Source organism: Tachyglossus aculeatus, chromosome X1, assembly GCF_015852505.1.
Source record: "Tachyglossus aculeatus isolate mTacAcu1 chromosome X1, mTacAcu1.pri, whole genome shotgun sequence".
NCBI classification, from domain to species: domain Eukaryota; kingdom Metazoa; phylum Chordata; class Mammalia; order Monotremata; family Tachyglossidae; genus Tachyglossus; species Tachyglossus aculeatus.
In genome coordinates this window covers 96,150,047-96,174,956 of record NC_052101.1, presented here as the reverse complement: position 1 = coordinate 96,174,956, position 24,910 = coordinate 96,150,047, and the positions used below count along the sequence as shown (strand labels likewise).

The window sequence follows — 24,910 nt, the reverse complement described above, 5'->3', positions numbered from 1 at the left end:
CCCCAGCGCTTAGAACAGTGCTTTGCACTTAGTAAGCGCTTAATAAATGCCGTCATTATAAGTGTTGTGGGGCTGGGATGAGTATCAGAGCGCTTCAGGATTACGAAGCAGAGGGGAGGGTGGATAAGGGTCCTCTTTTTAACGGATCGACCTCGTTTGATGCCGTTTCCCTGGCAACGCTAACTGCTACTCTCTTAATCGGCGGCTTGGCTAGTGACGCCAAACTGGGCGTTTGCCAATCGGCCATATTAGTTCCTGGCGAGCGTGTCACTCCGCAGAGGCCGGCCCTTAACTGCGCGTGTGCGGCAGCAGAGTCGCCCCCCGATTGGCTGGAACGGGGACGCCAAACTGGACGTTTGCCAATCGGCCATATTGGTTCCTGGCGAGCGTGTCACCCCGCAGAGGCCGGCCCTTAACTGCGCGTGTGCGGCAGCAGAGTCGCCTCCCGATTGGCTGAAACTGGGCGTTTGCCAGTCGGCCATATTGGTTCCTGGCGAGCGGGCCCGGCGCGCGTCCCTCCGCGGAGGCCGGCCCTTAACTGCGCGTGTGCGGAAGCAGAGTCGCCCTCCGATTGGCTGGCTCTTTCTCTTCCGGTGCTCGGCCGTTGGGTGCCATGGCCGCCGACCGGCTCTCGCTCTTCACCGGCCTCGGTCTCAGTGAGCAGAAGGCGCGCGAAACGCTCAAGAATGAGGCGCTAAGCGCGCAGCTCCTCGAGGCAGCCGTCCAGGTACCGCCCTCCAACCTCGGACTGTTTGGGGTTGCCTTGGAGACGGGCCCCGGTCCCCTCCAGGGACCCTGCTGTCACGTGGTCCGCACCCCTGCCTCGGTTTCCTCTTTTTGGACGCCGCCCCGCTCCTCGGGGGCTCCCGACTTCCAGGCCTCAGGAGGCCTTTGCTTACTCTGTGCAAAGCACTGTTCTAAGCGCTGGGGAGGTTACAAGGTGATCAGGTTGGCCCACGGGAGGCCAGTCTTCATCCCCATTTTACATTCATTCATTCGTATTTATGAGGTAACAGGCATAGAGAAGTGACTTATAATCATAATGATGGCATTTAGTAAGCGCTTACTCTGTGCAAAGCACTGTTCTAAGCGCTGGGGAGGTTACAAGGTGATCAGGTTGGCCCACGGGAGGCCAGTCTTCATCCCCATTTTACATTCATTCATTCATTCTTTCGTATTTATGAGGTAACAGGCATAGAGAAGTGACTTATAATCATAATGATGGCATTTAGTAAGCGCTTACTATGTGCAAAGCACTGTTCTAAGCGCTGGGGAGGTTACAAGGTGATCAGGTTGGCCCACGGGAGGCCAGTCTTCATCCCCATTTTACATTCATTCATTCATTCATTCGTATTTATGAGGTAACAGGCATAGAGAAGTGACATAATCATAATGATGGCATTTAGTAAGCGCTTACTATGTGCAAAGCACTGTTGTAAGCGCTGGGGAGGTTACAAGGTGATCAGGTTGTCCCACATGGGGCTCACAGTCTTCATCCCCATTTTACATTCATTCATTCATTCGTATTTATGAGGTAACAGGCATAGAGAAGTGACTTATAATCATAATGATGGCATTTAGTAAGCGCTTACTCTGTGCAAAGCACTGTTCTAAGCGCTGGGGAGGTTACAGGGTGATCAGGTTGTCCCACGGAGGGCTCGCAGTCTTAATCGCCATTTTCCAGATGAGGGAACTGAGGCCCAGTGAAGTGACTTGCCCAAAGTCACACCGCTGACAGCTGGCAGGGCCGAGATTTGAACCCACGACCTCTGACTCCAAAGCCCGGGCTCTTTCCACTGAGCCACGCTGCTTCTCATAGACTTTTTCCTTGGGGACTTAGGCGCAGCGGGCCCTGGGGCCCAACATCGACAAGGCTACTGGGACCCTCCTCTACAACATTGCCTCCCGTCTCAAGGATCAGAAGCGGCTCGGCTTCCTCGTGGACTATGTCACCGGGAAGAAGATCCTTACAGACCTTCAGCTCAACGGTCAGTTTGGTTTTCGCCCCACTCGCCGTTACTGCCCATTAGTCCCTTTCTCAGCCTTTATATGGTGCCAACTTGGACTTCCCAAGCGCTTAGTACAGTGCTCTGCACACAGTAAGCACTCAATAAATACGATTGATTGATTCTTCCGGCTGCCCCCCCGCCAAAAAAAATCGCCCTTGGCATCGGGACTTTGACAGAATTGTGTGGCAACTATGTCGAGCCCCAAGACACTCCACCAACTCTTCCCATCGTCAATTTAATAATAATAACAATGATGACGGCATTTATTAAGCACTTACTATGTGCAAAGCACTGTCCTAAGCGCTGGGGAGGCTACAAGGTGATCAGGTTGTCCCACAGAGGGCTTACAGTCAATCCCCGTTATACAGGTGAGGGAACTGAGGCCTAGAGAAGTGAAGTGACTTGCTCAAGGTCCCACAGCAGATGTGGCGGAGCCATCATCATCATCAATTGTATTTATTGAGCGCTTAATGTGTGCAGAGCACTGTACTAAGTGCTTGGGAAGTACAAGTTGGCAACATATAGAGACAGTCCCTACCCAACAGTGGGCTCACAGTCTAAAAGGGGGAGACAGACAACAAAACCAAACATACTAACAAAATAAAATAAATAGAATAGATATGTACAGTTAAATAAATAGAATAACAAATATGTACAAACGTACATATATACAGGTGCTGTGGGGAAGGGAAGGAGGTAAGATGGGGGGGAATGGAGAGGGGGAGGAGGGGGAGAGGGAGGAGGGGGAGAGGAAGGAAGGGGCTCAGTCTGGGAAGGCCTCCTGGAGGAGGTGAGCTCTCAGCAGGGCCTTGAAGGGAGGAAGAGAGCTAGCTTGGCGGATGGGCAGAGGGAGGGATTTGAACCCATGACCTCTGACTCCAAAGCCCGGGCTCTTTCCACTGAGCCACGCTGCTTCTCTAATATCAGTTCTCTTCACCTGCCACTCCTCAGCTCCAGTGCCTCATTCTTTCCAAACCCGTCTTCAGACTGTGTCTTGCTCCCAAGTGTCCAGCCTCCCTCTCCTCACCCTGTCAGACCACTGCTCCTCCCATATTAAAAAAATTCCTAAAATCCCACTGCCTTCAACAAGCCCTCCCCACGTAATCACCAACAACCCGGAGCTGCACAAACCCACCTGCCGTCCCTCTCGTTTATGTATTTTGCACCCATCCTCAGCACTGTGTGTACATATATGTAGTCAATTTTATATCAATCAAACGTATTTATTGAGCACTTACTGTGAGCAGAGCACTGTACTAAGCACTTGGGAGAGTACAATAGAACAGAGTTGGTAGACACGTTCCCTGTCCATAACGAGCTTACAGTCTGTCATCTGTTTTGATTACTGTCGTTGTGAGTATTTTTGTCTCCCCTGTTGATGTAAGCTCTTCGTGGGCAGGGGACGCATCACTTATTTGTGTTGTACTTTCCAAGCGCTTACTGCAGTGCTTTAGACCCAGCAGGTGCTCAGTAAATAAAAAATAACCAATACTACTAGTATTGCTGCCGTGATCAATATCGGCCCTTTTTTGGTTGACTCCGTAAACCTCCTGATGTTTGCACGAGCCTGCAGCTCTGGTCCTGATCTGTGCTCTTCTTAGCTGCTCTGGAGTATGTCCGCAGTCATCCGCTGGATCCCATTGATGCCTCCGATTTTGAGCGGGAATGTGGAGTGGGGGTGACAGTGACCCCAGAGCAGATTGAAGAGGCTGTGAGTACTGGGAAGGAAGGGTGGGCAGAAGCATTCTGTCAACTGACTCATCTTCCCCATCCCCTTCCAGTTTCGTCTTCCCTTGGGATCAGAAACTCTTGGGTTTGCTCTTATGGTCAGTGAGCATCAGCTTAATACATCCCGGCTCCGCCATTTGATTGCTGTGTGACCTTGGGCAAGGCACTTCACTTCTCCGGGCCTTAGTTCCCTTGTGTCTTAAATGGGGATTGAGACCGTGAACCCCACGTGGGACAGGGACTGTGTTCAACCTGATTTGTTTGTGTCCACCCCAGTGCTTCCTACGGTGCCTGGCACATAGTAAGCGCTTAACAGATACCATCATCAGTATTATTATCAGGGTTGCCTACCAGTTTTATGCAGTGAGGTCTGGGCTCTAAGAATAAGGGGAACTGGAGCTGCTTTGGACACTTCCTGCATCATTCAGGACAGACGCAGAAGGGCTCATTGTAACGGTTTAATGCTTTTTGAAGAAAGTTCAGCATGGTTTCTTCTCTTTTCCATCACTGCACCCTCTGAATTGTCACACCCTCTAGAATATTGAGTTTTCCAAACATCCCACTGGGCATTCAGTCAGCTCGGTTTGGGTATATGTAAGGCATCTAAGATTGGCTCATATTGTACTCTCCCAAGTGCTTAGTACAGTACCCTGTACACAGGACGCGCTCAATAAATATCATTGCCTGAACTGTTCCCTCTGTAGGTTGAGGCGTCTATTACCCGACACCGTGCACAGCTACTAGCAGAACGTTATCACTTCAACATGGGGCTGCTAATGGGTAAGTGTGGTTGCTGCGTTGACTCTGCATTTTGAAGCTTGGAGGGATAGTCCCTAGCACTCGCAGTATTTATGAGGCGACGTCTTAGTTCCTTTCCTGCTAAAGTCTTTTTACCAAAGGAGTGGAAAGAACCCAGACACAGTTATCAATCATGTAATCCAGATTCCTGCAGTAAGCTCCAAGACCGCGTTCGTACTGTAACCCTAACTGCATTTTGTCCCTTTCCGGAACATTGGCTTTATCTTTTCCTCTCCTGCGACCTAGTGTTGAAGCTCTCCTGCTAAATGGGGAAAATAGTGGCGTGGAGGCCTGGGGTGCTGGAGGAATAGTATTCTGTGAAATGCCTAGCGCTGCTTCCTATGTGACTGCTACTCTTCTGCTTTCAGGAGAGGCACGTACTGCGCTCAGGTGGGCGGATGGCAAGATTATTAAGAATGAAGTGGATATGCAGGTGGGTCAACGTTGACAAGGCCTAGGTAGGTCATGCCCAGGAATAGCATTGACCCTTGTAGGGTGAAAGCCAAAACAACTGCTTCCTTGAGGGAGATGCCCAGGAACGGGAGTCCGGCCCTTCTGTGGAAAAATGTATTTGCCTCCGGACTAGAGTCTTTGGTAGAGAACCCCGGTGGGGCGGAGGGGAAGCTATCTGTAACGGGAGGGAGCTTTTTGTTAATTGAGCTACTTCTAAGTCCCCTCCACCAGGGAAGTTTCCCGTGATAGCCAGGAGAAGCCAGTGTTTCCTCCTTTTGGTCTGTCCCGATTCTCAGGTGTCTTTCTCCCCCGCCCCAATTCAGGTCCTTCATCTCCTGGGCCCGAAGACAGAAGCTGATTTGGAAAAGAAACCCAAGGTAACGGCTATTGAGTGTGCACTCCCTCCGGGGCCCAGCCAAGATCCCGAACTGGGCTGTGAACTAGACTTTGGCCTAGGATATTCGGGGCTAGGGAGGTGATGGCCCGGTGTTTGCTCAGGGTAAAGGACGAACCGTCCAAGGCAGGATCGCCTAGTGGAAAGAATACAGGACTGGGGGTTGAGACTTGGGCTCTAGTCCCAGCTCTGCCACTGGCCAACTGTGTGACCCTAGGCAAGTCATAAAAACTCTCTGTGCTCCAGTTTTCTCATATGCAAAGTGGGGTTAAGATAAATTGTGAGCCCCCATGTGGGAAGGGGACTGTTGAATTTGAAAATGTCATTACTTACCTCAGCGTTTAACCCCCTGTAAGAAATTAATAGGTACCATTAAAAGAAAACATCATTTGGCAATCTCATAGTGTTTCAGGGTCGCAAGGTCTTTGAACATCTGGGGGCCAGCAAGGTAGCTGTTGACAGCTTGCGGCCAGCCTAGGATCTCAGGCCTTAATAAGCTGAGAACAACCATATCTACCACCCGCCTTTTCTGTCGATATGCTTGGGACGTTCATTCAATCGTATTTATTGAGCACTTACTGTGTGCAGAGCACTGTGCTAAGCGCTTGGGAAGTACAAGTTGGCAGCATATAGAGACGGTCCCTACCCAACAATGGGCTCACAGCCTAGAAGACATGATCTGGGGTGTGAGGAAATATTAGCCCAGTAATTATCAGGCTCCCGTGCCTGGGAGGGTTTAATAGAAGGCATGATCTCTGTCCACAAGGATCTAACCATCTAGTGGGGGAAGACAGACAGGCAATACGACTTGCTTCCATAAGGAAGGGAAGCTTTCAAAATCACTCTGAAAACCCCATCAACAGGGTTAGTGAGAGTTATCTCCCTTCATAGCCTATCCCTTAAAAATGGATATGGTGAACATCAAGCCTTTGATCTGTCCAGGGGACAAAAGGCCTACTTAGACTGTGAGCCTCGCGTGAGAGAGGGACTGTGGCCAACCTGATGATCTTCTATCCCAGCGCGTAGAACAGCACTTGGCACGTAACGCTTAAAACAAAACCAGATGCTATTATTGCTGGTATCACCTCTTGGAGTATGGACCTGCTAAGATGCTTGGGATTGGTCCCTTTTATTGGGACGGGGACGTGGTGGGTGGGTTGAGATACTTGGGGAAGAGGGCAGGGGGGCTTGCCAGGATATGGAACTGCTTTCATGGTCCATTTTTCCCTTCTTATGCCCTTCAGGCTGCGAAGCCAAGACCTACAGAGCCGGAGAAGAAAGTGCCAGGGGATGTGGTGGAGAATGGTAAGCCTGCGGGGTTGGGGGGCGTCGAAAGGATTGGCACACCGTCTTTGGTCTGATGTCTAATTTGGCTCCAGAGGTCAAAATCCCCCTGGCACTGTCTGCTTGGCCCCAAAGCTTTGATCCTAATGTACCTGTTGATGTTCTGACACTGGGCTGAAAGCTTGAAAAATTCATTTCCTTTTTACTACAGGATTCTGAACCGTCAAGAAATAGCCACCCTCTCTTGTTCATCTCTCTAAAGCTTTTGGGGGCTTCACTGGGCCACAGCCGATGACCTCAATTCACTGCACTACACCAGGGCTCTGATGTGCTCCTGTGGATGGTCTGAGACCAGAGGTGTTGGCACAAGTTTAGCAAAACCACAGCTTAAATGCGAGTCTCCCTGTTTGCTTTAGTCATCAATAAGCAGGAAACATCTGGTGTCCTTGGGACCTCTTTCCCTGGCTGTCACTGGAGCAGGTCCCTGGGTACCAAGCTCAGGGACTGTGCAGTAGCTTGAGATCTGTGGAGCGTCAATAAAAAATCTGAGTGTAGAGTTCATAAGTGCAGCCTAGTGGGTACAAGAAGGGGTGTTGCTATCAAACCATTTGGCACCATTACAGTTTTTACCTGATAAGAATTGCAAGTTGACCTTTCTCACTTGAAGGTCTCAAGTCTGGAGTTTGGAGTGATTTGGTCATCAGTATCTTCAAGAGATTCAAGGCCTTGTTCTTTGCATATGTTCTGAACTAATCATACATGCTTTCATAATGCTTGAACCTCATACAGCCTGGCCTTGGACGGCAGGTCACGGTGTTCTGTTTGCTTCTGATAATAATGGTATTTATTAGCGCTTCCTATGAGCCAGGCACCGTACTAAATGCTGGGGTGGGTACAAGCAAATCGAGTTGGACACAGTCACTGGCCCGCATTGGGCTCACAATCTCCCTCCCCATTTTACAGATGCGGTAACTGAGGCCCAGAATAGTGAAGTGACTTGCCCAAGGTCACACAGCAGGCAAGTGGCAGAGCCAGGATTAGACCCAGGTCCTCTGACTCCCAGCCCTGTGCCCTCTTCACTAGGCCACACTGCTGCTCAGTTGCAGTTCAGATGTAGGTGTTTTTACTCCAGCGCTGAGAACAGTGCTTTGCACATAGTAAGCGCTTAATAAATGCCATCATTATTATTATTATTATTGCTGCAGTGTGATTAGGTACTTCTAATCCAATCGCAGGGCATAGTACACCCCATCCAAGTCTCCTTGGAGACCTCTCTTTACGTTACGATGAAAGGGCTTGGAAGTTCTTACGGGTTTGACCTTTTATTTTCCCATAAATTTTAGCTAAAGCTCAACTTCCTTTAATGAGGAAAAAGTAGTAAAAGAAAGTTGATTTCACTATCTGTTCTCTTTTTCAGTTTCTTTACTTCCTGAATTCTCACTGGCGTGGCTTCGTCAGTCGTTGCTTCCTGGCTCGCTACTCAGAGAAGCAGCGTAGCGTAGTGTCAAGGGCACTGGCTTGGGTGCCAAAGGACAAGCGTTCTAATCCCGCCCTCACCACCTGTCTGCTGTGTGACCTTGGGCCAGCCACTTCACTTCTCTGTGCCTCAGTTACCTCATCTGTAAAACGGGAATTAAGACTGAGCCCCACGTGTGACAACCTGCTTACCTTGTATCTCCCACAGCGCTTAGAACAATGCTTGGCACGTAGTAAGCGCTTTACAAATACCATTATTATTACCATTAGGGTGAAGCTTTAAACATTGCTACTGTTTTCAGCAGCGCAGGGACTGTGTCTGATCTGATTATCCGGTATCAATTCAGTGATTAGCACAGTGCTTGACACATAGTGCTTAATAAAATCCCACTAGGATTTAAATAAACATTTTAGTTTCTAGGGACATATAATTTTTTTTTAAAGAATTGTAAATTCTCACAGTGGATTAGAAGAAGTTTCTTTTCAGAATATTCTCCCATTTGTACTTCCCAAGCACTTAGTACAGTGCTCTGCACACAGTAAGCGCTCAATAAATACGATTGATGATGATGATGATGTCTGGATTTAGGAGTATGATAGTTTGTAAGTGTACCTGAGGCTAATATTCAGTGAACATGTCGAGTAAGTAACATATCTTCAACAGGTGAGGTGGCCCCAGAATCCCGGTCGCTGATGGAGCAGTTGAGAGGGGAGGCTCTTAAATTCCACAAACCAGGTAACTAATGTTGGCTGCTCTGCTTTCGTCCTCATTTCCTCTTTTCCCACTCCCTTTTGCTCTGATCCCTGCTGATTTGCTCCGTTTATTCCCCTCTCCCTCAGCCCTACGGCACTTACGCACTTATCCGTAATTTCTTGATTAATGTTTGTCTCCCCTTCTAGGCTGTGAGCTCGTTGTGGGCCGGGAATGTGTCTGTTATATTGTTGCATTGTACTCTCGCAAGCGTTTAGTACAGTGCTCTGCACACAGTAAGCAGTCAATATATACGATTGAGTGATTTGACTGTGTGTTTTAATGGACCCGGGATTCATTCATTCAGTTGTATTTGTTGAGCGCTTCCTGCATGTAGATCACCGTATTAAGCGCTTGGGAGAGTACAGCACAACAATAAACACACATTCCCTGCCCAGAACGAGCTTACAGTCTACAGGGGTGAACCCCAGTTGGCTATGCATTCATTCATTCATTCAATAGTATGTATTGAGCGCTTACTGTGTGCAGAGCACTGTACTAAACGCTTGGGAAGTAGATTGGCAACATACAGAGACCAACAACGGGCTCACAGTCTAGAAGGGGGAGACGGACAACAAAACAAGTAGACAGATGTCAATCATCATCATCATCATCAATTGTATTTATTGAGCGCTTACTGTGTGCAGAGCACTGTACTGAGCGCTTGGGAAGTACAAGTTGGCAACATATAGAGACAGTCCCTACCCAACAGTGGGCTCACAGTCTAAAAGGGGGAGACAGAGAACAAAACCAAACATACTAACAAAATAAAATGAACAGAATAGATATGTACAAGTAAAATAAATAAATAAATAGGTGTGTCAATACCTTCAGAATAAATAGAACTATAGCTATATACACATCATTACTAAAATAGAGTAAAAATAAGTACAAATTTACACAAGTGCTGTAGGGAGGGGGAACGATGGGGAGGAGGAGGAAGAGGAAAAGGGAGGGCTCAGTCTGGGGAGTAGAATGCGTCAATCAATCAGTCGTATTTATTGAGTGCTTACTGTGTGCAGAGCACTGTACTAAGCGCTTGGGAAGTACAAGTTGGCAATATATAGAGACAGTCCCTACCCAGCAACGGGCTCACAGTCTAGAAGGGGGAGACAGACAACAAAACAAAACAAGTAGACAGGTGTCAAAACCTTCAGAATAAATAGAAGTATAGCTATATACACATCATTAATAAAATAGAGTAAAAATAAGTACAAATATACACAAGTGCTGTAGGGAGGGGGAGTGATGGGGAGGAAGAGGAAAAGGGAGGGCTCAGTCTGGGGAGTAGAATGCGTCAATCAATTGTATTTATTGAGCGCTTACTGTGTGCAGAGCACTGTACTAAGCACTTGGGAAGTACAAGTTGGCAACATACAGAGACGGTCCCTACCCAACAGTGGGCTCACAGTCTAGAAGGGGGAGAAGGTATTCTACTACCCTGAAGTGGGCGAAGAAGGTCACACTCCAGATTGCACCATTATATCATGCTGCGTGGGCATGCAACATACCGTAACGATGCCGTGTACACCACTTGGAGGAAGAGTGTTTCTCCGCCGGCATCGCTGTTATCTATCCCTTAACCAACTATCCCCGGTAGCTTGGCTCTGAGACCCCTAATTTCTACCCTAAAGGGTACCGGACTGACAGGGGCAGGCCGACCTCGTTTCTGGTCGTTGTGGGTACCGCAGCACTCTTTGATTCTAGAAGGAGCTGGCTTCCTGAAGTCTGAGGCAAGAAGTTTGTGTGTGGCGTGGAGGGGAAGTGGGGACAGGGTGGGAGGGGGATTAGGGTTAAATGAGGAAGCAGCCCTTGTGCTCTGCACCACCCTGAAATGGAGGGGAGAGGTTTTTTATCCGTTTTTTTCCTTCAGTGAATGAGTGAAGGCAGCGACATCGCGGAACCTGCACAAAGTGATGGTGGCTGGGACCTCCCAGCTCTTCCCCGGCCCGGAGTGACAATCCTTCCGCTCTCTGTCTCTTGCAGGTGAAAACTACAAGACTCCTGGCTATGTGGTCACTTCTAACACCATGGCTCTGCTGAAGCAGCATGTGGAGGTCACGGGTGGGCAGGTGCTTGTCTTTGCCCTCGGGGGCTGTTTCAGCTCACTAGACTGCCCAGGCTCCCTCCCATCATCTCTCCTCTTCTCTCGGATGACAGGATTGAAGGGGGTTGGTGGAGTGGGTTCACCGTGGACATCCCGGTGGTCTGGAGAAAGAAGCACGGTGGAGCTAGGAAAGGGAATTTGTTTCTCAGATATTCCTCAGGTGCCCCACCTATCAGAGCCTCTTGCTGTGCTCTGGGTGGCTGTTTAGTAAGTGGCGTATGAAAGGGGAGGGATTTCTCTTTGAGAAGGCACCGACTTGGAGCCTGCCGTCTCTGCTGGGAATGACTTCTGTCCGGCCGGCTCTCTCGAGCCCTTCTTTCCCCCTCCGTCCAGGTGCGCACCCGTTTCCCACCTGAGCCCAACGGCATCCTGCACATTGGCCACGCTAAGGCCATCAACTTCAATTTTGGCTATGCCAAGGTGAGTGTTGGGGCGTTCGGAGCGGAAGTCCTCTGGGCACGTGCTCGGAGAGCAGCGTGGCCTAGTGGATCGAGCGGGGGGGTCTGGAAGACCGACGGATCTGGGTTCTAATCCTGGCTCTGCCACTCATCTGCTGTGTGACCTTGAGCAAGTCACTTAACTGCTTTGGGCCTCAGGTCCCTCATCTGTTAAATGGGGATTATGCCCGTGAGCCCCATGTGGGAAAGGTATTGTGTCCAGCCCTATTTGTTTGTCTCCACACCAGCGCTTATACAGTGCCTGGCGCATGGTAAGCGCTTAACAAATACCATTATTATTATTATCATCATTATTTGCACTGGTTGATGGGAGCACCCAGTCCCAGTCAATCACTGGTATTTGAGTGCTTACTGTGTGCAGAGCACTGGACTAAGCTCTCGGGAGGGTGCGGTACAACAGAGCCGGTAGACATGTTCCCTGTCCGCAAGGAGCTTACAGTCTAGAGGGGACAGCCACACTTTCAGCTTCCAGCATTGCAGCTCCTTATGCCTTCATGAGCGTCTGCAGGTTTTTTCCCCTCCGACAGCTGTCCGAGGAGAGCCGAGATGACGGAAGACAGCTCCCTTGTGTTTGCCCCTTGCTCTCAAAGCAGAGATGGAGACACCCCCCGGGGCTAGCGACTTCGGGGAATGAACTGGGTGTGACCTTGCCATATTCCCTTTAGGCCAACAACGGTATCTGCTTCCTGCGCTATGATGACACGAATCCTGAAAAGGAAGAGGAGAAATACTTCACCGCCATCCTGGATATGGTGGAGTGGCTGGGTAGGACCTCCACTCTGCCGTCTCATAGCTAAAACCCGTTTCACTCTTACTCTCAGAAGCTGCCCAGAGTCCCTGGAATCATCAGGGAAGGGCACTAATATGAAAGGAGAAGGCATTTGGTAGTACTCTTGTTGTCAGACCTGGCGGGGAGTCTCCTGCCTCTTCTCTAAGCGGTTGCACGGCACCTCTGATGGGGATTCCCAGCTGTGGGACTGGAGCGGGAATCCAGTTCCAAAGTTCCTCCTGGGCCGGGTTGGCTTGGAGCAAAGGGAGCTAGCTGTACGTCTGCTGGGGCGGAGGAATGGGGAAAAGGAGAAGGGATTGAGAATAGGAGTTAAGAGGAATTTGGGGTGAGAGAGAGAGTTTGTGTGTGGTTTTATTTTTTTTCCTCCCCCTCTCTTCCCCGCTCCCATGGATTGGCCCTGTTGTCTTCCAGGTTACAAACCATACACGGTGACTCATGCTTCTGACAATTTTGACCAGCTGTATGCTTGGGCTGTGGAACTTATCCGCAGGTGAGAATCTGAGCTTGCTGGGTGGAGGAAGGAGACCACCTTTATTGAGACTGCAGCAACGTCAGCATTTATTGAGCATGTACCGTGTGCAGAGCGCTGTATTCGGTGCTTGGGAACATACGATAGAAGTAGAATGCCTGGCTCCTGTCCTTGAGCAGCTTACGACCTAGTGGAGGAGGCTAGCATTCATGCATTGCCAAATATACAGTTAGTTGAAAGAGTAAAAGCATAGAGTTTTTTTAAAAAAAGCAAGCAAGCAATTAATTGATAAAGGAGCGAGCAGATCTACGCATGAGTTCTCAAGGTGGTTGACGGGGGTGGGACGACCAGGAAAGTGAGGAATGTGTTGACCACAGACCCAGGCTATAATAAGATTCTGGCCCGGCCTGCTGAGGCACTAATACAGATCAACTGCGTGGTCTTGGCTGTTACTGATGGACCTGTTTGTTGTTGCCGTTTTTCCTTTCTTCTTTCTGTGCAGGGGCCATGCCTATGTCTGCCACCAGCAAGTGGAGGAGATCAAAGGCCACAATCCCCCACCCTCCCCCTGGCGAGACCGGCCCGTCGAGGAGTCTCTACTGCTCTTTGAGGTAGGGCAGCTTGTTGAGATCTTTGGCTTTATCCCCAGGCCCTCCCCCCCCAATGCTGTGCTAAGGCGGTACCCTAGGCACTGATGCCTTCTGTAGGAAGAGTTGAGCAGTCCCGTCACTGGGGCCTGTTCCTGCTGAAAGGAGCCGAAGAGTATCTGATTCCTCTCGCCAACTTCCCAGGGAATGAGAAAGGGCAAGTATGCAGAGGGTGAGGTCACTCTGCGGATGAAGCTGGTGATGGAAGATGGGAAAATGGATCCCGTGGCCTACCGTATTAAGTACACCCCGCATCACCGCACAGGAGATAAGTGGTATGTGTGCTTGCTCCAGATCCGTGGTGGGCTTCTTGGCGTGTGTGTCGTGGTGGGGGGGAGGCAGCCGGGGAAAGGGTCTTGAGTTGGCTTTCGTTGAAGTAGAGCGGCCAGGCTGTTGTTGACTTCTGTTGCCCCTTTGTTTCTGCAGGTGTATCTACCCTACGTATGATTACACCCACTGCCTGTGTGACTCCATTGAGCACATCACCCACTCCCTCTGCACCAAAGAGTTCCAGGCCAGGTGAGTGGCTGGAGCACCTGGAGACGACTGAATTTTAGGAGACGAGTGCTGCCCCTGGAAGGAAGTCGGAGGTGGAGGAGGTGGAGTGGGGTCCTACCATCCACCGTGATCATGGGGCTTTGGATCGAGAGCCGCTTGCGTAGCTTCATCCAGTAGCTGAGCCTTTTGAGAGTGGGTTACACCGGGGAGGGGGTGGGACGATCAAGGACCCGGTTGCGGCGTGGGCCGTAGGCTCGGGAGAACTATGGCAGGAACGTGAGGCTCGCAGGATGGGTTTGGTTATGCAGGTGGGCGGGATCTAAGCAGCTGCTTTCCGGTAGACGCTCTTCCTACTTCTGGCTGTGTAACGCGCTGGACGTCTACTGCCCCGTGCAGTGGGAATATGGCCGCCTCAACCTGCATTACGCTGTCGTGTCCAAAAGGAAGATCATCCAGCTGGTGGAGGCGGGTGCTGTCAGGTGAGAGTTCACTGGACATTATGGGGACCGGAAAAGGGGGTGTGGAGGAGGAAGGAGAGAGAGAGAGAATGAATAAAAAAAAACAGGATTGTTTTTGGCCCGCAGGCCCCTTTCTCCTTGAAATGCCCAGCTTTCGGTTCTTGTTGGAGCCCAGGTCTCTCTCCTGCATTTCAGATGGGGGCAGTTTTTGAGGGTGGTCTAGATGGAGCTGACCTTCTAGGTGCCAGCTGGCACCAACCTTGACAACATTACAGGGATTGGGATGACCCCCGGCTCTTCACGCTGACAGCACTACGTCGGCGTGGCTTCCCCCCCGAGGCCATCAACAACTTCTGTGCGCGGGTAAGCGCGGGGCTGCCGGTGGTCTGCTAGTAGTACGGGTATTGAGCACCTATGGAGTGCAGTGCATTGTATTAAGCGCTTGGTCTACCCCAAGGGACCCGGTGCGGCAGGAGTCAGGTGGGGACTCTGGAGAAGGGTGGTGGCTGGCTGGTAACCCAGCCTGTGTTGCCCATCAGGTGGGAGTGACTGTCGCCCAGACCACATTGGAGCCACATCTTCTGGAAGCGTGTGTGCGGGATGTGCTGAATGATGGAGCCCCCCGGGCCATGGCTGTGCTGGAACCTCTCCGTGTCACCATCACCAATTTTCCCTCCAGCAAGGTGAGGGTCGGTCAGGGCTGGTGCAGGGGAGAAGGAGAGGGGGCAAATGCAGGGCTGTGCTCCCCTCCCCCGGCCCCCATTCTGGCGTATCACTTTATCCGTTTCATTTCCCCATCCTTCCACCACTGCGTGAGCCCTTCTTTTTGTGGCTCCCGCTGCTGTATACATCGACGCGCTGTATCCTGGGTACCGTGAAGGGTAGAGGTGAGCCCTTTCGGAAGCTGCTCTGCTTCTTCTCGAAGAGAAATACAATGCTCAGATCCTCGTTTCACCCTCTGCTCCCGTCAGGGGAGCCCAGCAGCCAGCTAGCATTGTGGCAGACGCAGCAGCATTTGCCGTTTGAGCCTAGGATGTGGTTGGAATTCATGGGGGTAGCTAGGAAATGGGTATTCCTCTGGTGGTGTTGTTCCTGTTTTGGGGTGGGGAGCCCAGTGATAGTCCCAAGCAGCACGAGGCACCTGTTTCCTCTAGGTATACCAGTTCCCTCTTCTGGGTATACTGGTGGTACGGAGAGGGGGCAGCAGAATAGCTCTGCTGTCCGTTCAGCCTCCAGGTCTTCCCTCTTTTCTCCTTGCAAGATCTGGGGAAATCTTTCTGCCCCCCTGTCGTGCCGTCCCCTAGACGTTTCTTATTTGTTGCCGTTCGAATGTTCCACCTGCAGGCAATGGACGTTCACGTGCCCAATTTTCCAGCTGATGAGACCAAGGGCCTCCATCAGGTCTCCTTTTCACCCACGATCTACATTGAGCAGACGGACTTCAAGGAGGTGACGCTAGCAATCCTCCTTTGGGGTTGGGCCTAGCTGAGGAGCAAGGCGAGCTTAGGAGGAAGATGGAAGTGGGTTGGTTTTTGGGGGGTGTTTTTTCCAATTCCCTAAAGAGGTAGGCAGCATTGATTGGGACCTCGAGTGACCGTATTTAAAAGGGCCTGAGTGGTCGTGTGGATGCTCCATGCAGGGGCTAAAGCTTCTAGAACAGAAAATGCAACCCTGATGGATTTGGGGGGGCAACCTACCAGCCCGCCTTCCCTATTCTATCCCTCTAGCTACTGCCAAGGCATCACACCACATCATAACCACAGACGTCCTTCTCACCCAGACTTTTATTCTCCTTGTTCGTACCCCTACCATACACCCCTCCTCAGGCCTCCCACACATTACCATTGACCTCTTTCACTTGCGCTCGTTCCACCACGTCGAAGAATTTGGGACCTAGGGGGATTCTTTTCACTGAAGCAGAAGGACAATAATGCCAAGGGTTATGGTGATTGCAGCAACTGCAGTTTTACTAGCCTTTTCGCTCATCAGTTAATTGTTTTCTCCTTGCCGTTGGCTAGCGGGAAAAGGCTAATCTGGGTGTCTGACAACCTCCTAATGCTAACTGTGGGAGTTGGTGGGGTGGGTTGGGGTTGTGGCCAAGCTGGCCATTTTTGCTGGACCCGAGCCCAAGGCCTATTTGGTCCCAGGGCTTGTGTTAATGGCCTTGTCCTTGCAGGTCCTGGAGAAGGGTTACAAGCGGCTGACACCTAACCAGCCCGTGGGCCTGAGGCACGCCGGCTATGTCATCTCTGTACAGAATGTCATCAAGGTGAGGAAGATGCCTCACTTGCACTGGGGCAAACAACACTGTCTCCCAGGAGGAGAGGGAAATAAATTACCGAGTGGGGTCTAAACTCATATGGGTCAGCGGCTGTCGGTCTCAAACTACGAGTAAAGCGAATTTAAAGCCCCTTCCTGCCCCCCAACCCGGATCACTGGCTCATATCTCCTGGGCGGCGATGGTGACTTGGGGCTCCAACTTCATAGCCCAGCATGTGGGAGAATTGGGGTTGAGGGCCTGTGTCTGGCAATAGCATTCAGGAAGGTTAAGTCTGCTCTCTAGCCCCGACGTAAGTTAATCGTGTCACACAGAGTCCATGTCCCACATGGGGCCCACAGTCTAAGTAGGAGGGAAGGGGGCTTAATTCCCATTTTACAGATGAGAAAACAGAGGCACAGAAAAGCTGGGATTAGAACTCAGGTCCTCCGATTCCCCGGCCTGGGTTCTTTTCACTGGACCATGCTGTTCCTCAGTAGTAGAACTGACCCCCAGATGGGAGGTTTCTGGAGGCAAATGTGTCCGTTGCCCTTCTGTCCTCCACCTCACATTCAGGATGCCAGCGGCCGTGTGATCGAACTGGAGGTGACCTGCAGCAAGTCTGATGCCTCAGAGAAACCCAAAGCCTTTATCCACTGGGTGTCGGAACCCTTGCAGTGTGAGGTCCGGGTCTACGAGAGGCTGTAAGTTGAGGGAGCTGGGATTGGGAGGGGATGGACGTGAGGAGGAGGAACTAGCCACAGTCTGAAATATAATGGGCTCGTTTGGGCCCTACAGCATCCACAATTATAGGGTGTGTAGGGTGCGTCTGTAGAGTGAGAGCCCCGCTAGGAATCAGTCAGTCAGTGAATTCCCTGTTGTTGGGGTGTTGGGGGGCTCCAGCAAGTCGGCCGGAGAGAAGTGTTTAGAAGGAACTAGTCGCAAAAGCCTCCGTTCTGGCTTGGAGGGTTCCTGCCCTGCTTCTCCTCACCTCCCCTTCTTTCTTTGCTTTTGGGAGTGGAGAAAAGTGGTAGGGGAAGGCCGCGAATGGGATTTTCAACGTCCTGCCTCTAACCACGTATCGACACCCTGCAGGGTAAAGTGGGGGCACTTCCCTCTGTTCCGCGGTTTCAAATAGATGGGTGGGGCAGGGGTGCTCACAAGCTCTGTCTGATTACAGATTCCTGCACAAGAATCCTGAAGATCCTTCTGAGGTCCCTGGTGGTTTCTTAACTGACCTAAATCCCGTGAGTATGTACAGGAGCAACCCTACCTGAGGGCTGGCAAGATACAAGTGAAACACTTGCCACTTTAGTGAGAGGGCCCAAATGCCGGCATTTCCTCTTCTTAGCTGTGGGGCCTTGGCTGATCCTTTCAACTCACGAAGTTGAGGAATGAGGCTTGGCATATCAGCCTCTGGGAGTCCTTGCTATTCCAGCCCCAAGTACCCGGCCAGTGTTTGAAGGGTTTGGTGTAAGTCTGATGCTGAAACACCCCAGTTAGGTATCTGAATTGGGCACAGGAAAATAGTGTCTTAGAGGAAATAATGTAAGGTGCTCCCAATGTGTTCCTAAGATCCAAAATACTGACCAGAACCATACACATATTTTAAGTGATAAACACACTTTTGGGGTTTTTTTGTCGTTTGTTTTTGGGTTTTTTTATGGTATCGGTTAAGTTCTTATGTACCAGGCACTGTACTACGTTCTGGGGTAGATACAAGCTAATCAGGTTGGACACAGTCCGTGTCCCATATGGGGCTCACAGTCTTAATCCCCAAGAGACACAGAAGTGAAGTGACTTGCCCAAGATCCCATGACAGACAGATGGCTGTGCCGGGATCGGAACCCAGGTCCTTCTGACTCCCGGGCCTGTGCTCTAACTACAGGCCACATTGCTTCTCATTGGTAACACTATTTACTTGCAGTGTAAATGTGTGCCAATAATAAAAGGTTATTTAACAAATGCTAACATGTATCCGTAAAAAGCTGTTCTCAGAAAAGGCTTTGCATTCTTTGATGTTTATCTGAGCCCAGACGTTTCAATACGTTTACTTTAACTGCCAGATTGAAACCCTTTTGATATTTGATTGCTATGTGCCAGGCTAGATAGCCTAATCTTATACATTAGTCAAGATTTGCTTCGAGGTTGTGATGTGTACTGTATCTGAAAAAACTACGGTAACTTCAGCGCAAAACACAACCGTTATATGGCTGTCATAGATCCCACGTTTCCCGTTCAGTGCATGTGCTATGGAATTTCAAAATTTCAATGCCACTGTTCCCGCCAGCACTCTTACTGGGATAAAGCTTTAAAAGAAGAATGTTACGGAGGGGGATCACTCTTCCATTTCATTCATTCATTCATTCAATCGTATTTATTGAGCGCTTACTGTGTGCAGAGCACTGTACTAAACGCTTGGGAAGTACAAGTTGGCAGCATATAGAGACGGTCCCTACCCAACAGCGGGCTCACAGTCTAGAAGACAGTCCATTGCCCTGTGACCAGGGGTGGCAACTCAGAAGCACAGCTCAGAAAACCCAAAGGGTTTGGTGGTCGAATTCATTCAATTCACTCGTACTTATTGAACACTTACTGTGTGCAAAGCACTGTACTAAGCTCTTAGAATTATCTGTGCTGGAGTGGCCCATGGCCCCAGTAGCATCCATAAAGTACTACAGAAGTCCCTGTGCTTCTGGTGGGACTGGAAACCCGTCCAGGTGTTAACTGTGCACGAGCGATGTGGCTCTTTCCTCCCGGCCTGACGTCCACTCTCTCATCCATCCCAGCTCTCTCTCAAGAGGAGATCTCCTACCTGCTTTCAAAGCCTAATCCTCTACCTGTGCCTCTGACCCCATCCCCCCTCGTCTTCGAAAAACATCTGTTCCCATTCTTCTTCCCTTCCTCACTGCCATCTTGAACTGATCACTCTGATAGCTCCTTTCCCACTGCCTTGAAGCACACTTCAAGTCTCCCTCTTGCTGAAAAAGCCTTCTCTTGATCCCAACGCCCCTTCTAGCTGTTGCTCCCGTTCTTGTCCTAACAAGTGGCCATCTCCACTTCCCATCTTCCAACTAACTCCCCTTGGACCCAGCACAATCCGGTTTCCACCCCCCTACTCCACTGTCGCTTCCCCTACCTGTAATTTATCGATCGGTGGTATCAGTTGACACCAATAAGTGCTTGGGAAAGTACAGTACAATAGAGTTGGGAGAGCCTGTTCCTGGCCTCAGAGATGACAGTCTAATATGTCTCCCTCCCTTGATGGTAAGCTCCTGGAGGGCAGGAATTGGGTCTTCCAACTCTCTTGTTCTACTCACCCAAGTGCTGATTAGGACAGTGCTCTGCGCACAAGCGCTGAGCGAATGCCATTAATTGCTCTCTGGCAAGTCACCAATGACCTCTTCCTTGCCAGATCCATCGGTCTCAGCCTCCTTTACCCTCAGCTGCCTTGGATGCTGTGGACCATTCCCCCCTAGTCTGTTAAATCATTTTGGCTTCAACACAGTTCTGTCCTGTCATTGTCTTCTATTATACTCTCCCAGGCATTTGCACAGTGCTCTGCACACATCAGGTGCCCAGTAAATACTCTCTACCTGTTTTCCTTACCCCGGATGACCCCCTCCTTTCTCCTCTAGGCTTGAAATTTGTTGTGGGCAGGGAATGTGTCTGTTATTGCACTCTCCCAAGTGCTTAGTATAGTGTTCTGCACACAATAAGTGCTCGATAAATTCGGTTGACTGACCCCTGCCCACTCCCTCTTACCCCAATGCCACTGCTAGAAGTGGTTACACACTACCCAGCTGGCATTCAAGCCCCCGATTTTTAGCCCAATCTAAAATGATCTATGCCTCCAGTCTAAAATGATGGATTATCGTTTGTCAGGACTCACTGCGGGTGATTGAAGGGGCTCTGGTGGATCGTTCCGTCTGCAACGCAAAGCCTTTTGACAAGTTCCAGTTTGAGCGGCTGGGTTACTTTTCGGTGGATCCTGATAGCACGGATGGAAAGGTAAGTTCCCTGGCCCTCTTGCCCTATCCCCTTCCCTTTTTTATCAATCAATCGTATTTATTGAGCGCTTACTGTGTACAGAGCACTGTACTAAGCGCTTGGGAAGTACAAGTACGGTATTTAAGTGCTTATTAAGTGTGAGGCGCTATACTAAGCGCTGGGGTAGACACAAGACAATCAGGTCAGGCACAGTCCCTGTCCCACAAAGCGCTTGCAGTCTTAATCCCCATTTTATGGCTGCGGTAACTGAGGCCCAGAGAAGTGAAGTGACTTGCCCAAGGTCGCACAGCAGACAAGTGGCAGAGCTGCGATTAGAACCCAGGTCCTCTGACTACCATTATTCATTCATTCATTCAGTCAGTCGTATTTATTGAGCGCTTACTGTATGCAGAGCACTTGGGAAGTATAAGTTGGCAACATATAGAGACGGTCCCTACCCAAGAACTGGCTCACAGTCTAGAGGGGGGAGACAGACAACAAAACATATTAACAAAATCAAATAAATAGAATAGTAAATATGTACAAGTAAAATAGAGTAATAGATCTGTACAAACATATATACAGGCGCTGTGGGGAGGGGAAGGAGGTAGAGCTGGGGGGATGGGGAGGGGGAGAGGAAGGAGGGGGCTCAGTCTGGGCTCACCACTCCCAGGCTGATGCTTTTTCTTCTCTAAGCCATGCTGCTTCTCTGCATCTTCCCTGCTAGAAGAGCACCTTCCTGGAATTAACTGGAGCCTGGAGCCATAGGGTGGGAGATGGGGGAGGAAGCTCAAATTCTTAATGCGCTTTTGTTCAGTTTTAGATTTGAAGCCGCCCATTTCTCTCCTTTACTAGGTGCCGCTCCCACGCCTTTAACTCTGGGACTCTGGGGCTCTTTCACCGCCTCATCTTTCTCTCGTGGTGTTTGTTCGGTATCCTGGGGACGGTCTGGAAGGAGCCAGAGGAAGAAGCATCTCTTTCCGAGACTCTAGCCTGAGTGGGAGGATCTCTGATACTTACGGCCTTGTCCTTCTTTCCTCCCCAGCTCGTGTTCAACCTAACGGTGACTCTGAAGGAGGATCCCGGCAAGATGTGAGGGTTGTGGGCCCGGGACCCGAGGAAACCACTCAGGAGCTATTCTCCCGCTCTGTGGGGAGAGCCTGCAGGAGCAACCGCTCAATGCACAAATGGACCCACCTTTGCCTTACTGGGGCTGGGCATCTGCCAGGCCTACCCTGGGTACAACTCCAATCTCAATAAACAGCAGCAAAATCTTCCCTGAGGTATCCTTGTTCAGTTGTGTGAAACCCCGAGGGTGATCTCTAGCTTTCCGTCTGGGCTCCACTTGGCTTGTACCCTGCACTCACTCCTGAAGCAGGGACACCATCTAGGTTCTTGATTCAAACTGCCTTCTAGGCCAAGAATGGGAATGTTTTTGTTTTTTGTTTTCTGTCAAAGGGATGGTGATCCCTCCAAGCTCCAAAGACTGGTCAGTATTTGCTACTGGATTGGTGTGTGTTACGTAACTCCTGGGACAGGTGCTGCCCCAGGCACACAGCCTTCAGTTTTGCCGAGTGCCTTTTTGGCCACGTAATCTCTACTATTTGTACAACAGCTAGCTTGCTTTCCCCAGCTCAACATTGCTAAGCGCTTGTCTTTACAGTCTCTTTACTGGTCCCCTGTCGGCCGCCCCTACACTTGATTTGTGTGCAGTAAGCTTGACAGGCAATCATGCAGTGACCTAAATGAAGATTTTTGAACCACTCAGTTAAATCTGGGAAAGGATTCTTGCTAAATTTTGGTCCTTTTCTCTTCCCTTCTACCCTAGCCCTATTTGCTGTGGACTCAAAGGTCCTCTTCGGTGCTCCATGGCTTAATCAGTCACCCCGTCATCACATATTTCTACCTAAAATAATGGCTCCGGCACTACTGCTATCCCAAGAGCCCGGGCTTGGGAGTCAGAGGTCGTGGGTTCTAATCCCGACTTTGCCACTTGTCCACTGTTTGACCTTGGGCAATTTACTTAACTTCTGTGCCTCAACCAGTAAAACGGGGATGAAGACTGAGCCCCACGTGGGACAACCTAATCACCTTATATCTCCCCCAGTGCTTAGAACAGTGCTTGGCACAGAGTAAGCGCTTAACAAATGCCATCATTATTATTATATAACAATCAGGACCCTAGTTCTATATCCTCTTGCGCTTTCCTTATTTTTATTCCAAAACCTTTGAGGGGGGTGCCGAGTGGAGGGAGAGGGGTTGAAGAGTTCCCTACACGGTTTTCTGTCTTTTCACCCTACTTAGTGCCAAATGTCCCAACTTGAATTTAGCATCTCGAGTAGGCTCCTTTCAGCCTTACTGATAACTGGCCCAGGCAATGGACCAGCCATAGGTTGAAATGACTGATTAATTAAGCCTCTGAGTTTAGGAATGTGAAGATGGAGCAATAGGGGAGGGATAGAATGGGTTTAGGGTGGGAACAGTGTCACTCTTGAAATGTTAGTTGGGCATGGGGGTGCTGAGAAGAGTTGGGTAGGGGAGAGAGGTCTTATTCCCTGTCTCTGTGTTGCTTGTGGTACTTCCTCCTCGTGGTAGCTAAACCCATTTGACCCAAAGCAAACCAGGCTTTTATGGGGGACCAAAGCTGGAGCCGTGGGATGGGAGATGGGGGAGAAGCTCAAATTCTTAATGCGCTTTTGTTCGGGTTTAGACTCGAAGCCGCCTCTATTTCTCTCCTGTACTGGGTGCCACGCCCACACCTTGAACCCTCATCTACGGGGTGCTTTCACCACCTCAGCTTTCTCTCGTCTCAGCTCAGGGTCATGGTGGTGTTTGGTAACCCGGGGTCAGTCTGGAAGGAGTCAGAGGAAGACGCTTCCCTTCCCAAGACTCCAGCCTGAGTCCCTAGGAAACGTGTCCTTAGCCTCGGTTCAAAACCTAGGAGACATGCCATAATTACACTGAAATTTTCTTCTTTTTACTCTTGTTTGTTTGGAGGCAGTGGGCGGTTGCAGAAATGATTGTTGGCAAAGCGAAGCCAAGAAGTGATTGGCCAGAGCTGTATTCTTGGGATGGGGCAGACCACAGCACAGTCAGTTCTACTATAGCACATATTTTACATTACACAGTTCGGATGTGATACGATGAAACGGGTAATGTTCTTCCCGCGAGTCGGTGCAAGTACTACTAATGATAATTGTGGTGTTAAATAGCTTACTATATTCCAAGCGCTGCACTGAGCGCTGGGGTAGATACAAGATAATGAGATCCCATGTGGGGCTCACAGCCCAAGTAGGAGGGAGAACAGATATTGACTCCCCGTTTTGCGCACGAAGGAACTGAGCCCCAGGGAAATTAAGTGACTTGCTGAAGGTCACTCAGACAAATGGCAGAGCTGGGATTAGAACCCAGAGCCTCTGACTCCCAGGCTCTAAGTCACTAGGGCACACCGCTTCTCAAATAGTTTTGGGGTAGGGAGAAATGGTTGTGCCCATGGCCTCCATCAAAGCGTGATGTTGGTACGGTCCCCAGCCTCGGCCTCACTGCGCTATACTTTGGGTAACTTTGTGTTTTTGCGACTTTAAAGTATTTTGTAGAGTGAAATAGCAGTGAGTGGCCTGGGTGTCAAGCTTTTGACCAGAGGTGAGCATAACAGAGGACATTATAGTGAAAAATAGCCATCATCTAATGGTATTTTCAGATCAATGGTTATTGTAATATGAATTTTTCCGTAACAGGTTCTTTATGAACACCTGCCGCGTTCTAGGAGAACTGGGCATATCTGACCAGGAGCGGCATTGGGATTGACCCCAGGACATGGTTTCAGGTGCTGCGTCTGAAAGAAAGTGCACCGAGCGTGATCCTGGCCTCCCTCTCACCTGGCATTTGGAATTTCTCCTGCATTATTTTTAGTGCCCACCGTAAGAGGGGCATTGTCCCTGTGCCGTCCCCCTTACCCCCCCATCCTAAAGCTTCCCTATTCCTACTATGCCTTAGGGGATGGAAGGCCTTACTAAGGGCTGCCGAAGAAAGCAGGTAGGGCCCCGAGTTTCCATGTTGAGTGAGCCGGCTGTGGTTACGGGACCATCCACTCTTGAGGCGAAGGCCAGGGGAGAGAAACCAACCAATTTCCCTGGTCCTGCTGCCTTGCAGCTTCCATTTCCCTGGACCCCGTGACAGTGTCACTGCAGCTTTAACATTATCCACATTTCCCACTGTATACAAACACTAGAGCCCAGTCATTCACAGTCACCCAAGGCCTGGTTTAAGGTGGACTGCAGGGAACTGCAGACGTGCAGCCAACTGGCTTGAAGGAGCTTAAAGCAATCATAAAGTCTTATGTA

The 24,910-nt window shown here is 50.2% G+C and overlaps 1 protein-coding gene across 2 annotated transcripts; it reads left to right on the top strand.

Annotated features, from left to right (window-relative positions):
- Window positions 1-613: 613 nt before the first annotated feature.
- On the top strand, window positions 614-21,849 carry QARS1 (glutaminyl-tRNA synthetase 1). Of its 2 annotated transcripts, XM_038740090.1 has the most exons (24): window positions 614-727; window positions 1,841-1,988; window positions 3,611-3,720; window positions 4,442-4,517; window positions 4,904-4,968; window positions 5,312-5,365; window positions 6,627-6,687; window positions 8,807-8,878; window positions 10,880-10,965; window positions 11,334-11,420; window positions 12,124-12,223; window positions 12,660-12,738; window positions 13,220-13,328; window positions 13,509-13,639; window positions 13,791-13,883; window positions 14,204-14,341; window positions 14,596-14,683; window positions 14,860-15,003; window positions 15,665-15,769; window positions 16,497-16,589; window positions 17,154-17,281; window positions 17,758-17,824; window positions 20,463-20,588; window positions 21,613-21,849. In XM_038740090.1, the coding sequence occupies exons 1-24, from the start codon at window positions 614-616 to the stop codon at window positions 21,661-21,663; spliced, it is 2,325 nt and encodes a 774-aa protein (XP_038596018.1). In that variant the 3' UTR covers window positions 21,664-21,849. The 2 variants fall into 2 exon arrangements, with proteins under 2 accessions (XP_038596018.1, XP_038596019.1); XM_038740091.1 differs by lacking the exons at window positions 614-727; window positions 3,611-3,720 and having other exon boundaries at window positions 1,855-1,988.
- The last annotated feature ends 3,061 nt before the right edge of the window (window positions 21,850-24,910 follow it).

Bases quoted from the DNA above. Each gene is read 5' to 3' on its own strand.
- QARS1 (XM_038740090.1), top strand. From the start codon at position 614: ATGGCCGCCGACCGGCTCTCGCTCTTCACCGGCCTCGGTCTCAGTGAG. The intron at 728-1,840 runs GTACCGCCCTCC...TTGGGGACTTAG, and splicing joins TCCTCGAGGCAGCCGTCCAG to GCGCAGCGGGCCCTGGGGCC. The intron at 14,342-14,595 runs GTGAGAGTTCAC...ACAACATTACAG, and splicing joins GTGGAGGCGGGTGCTGTCAG to GGATTGGGATGACCCCCGGC.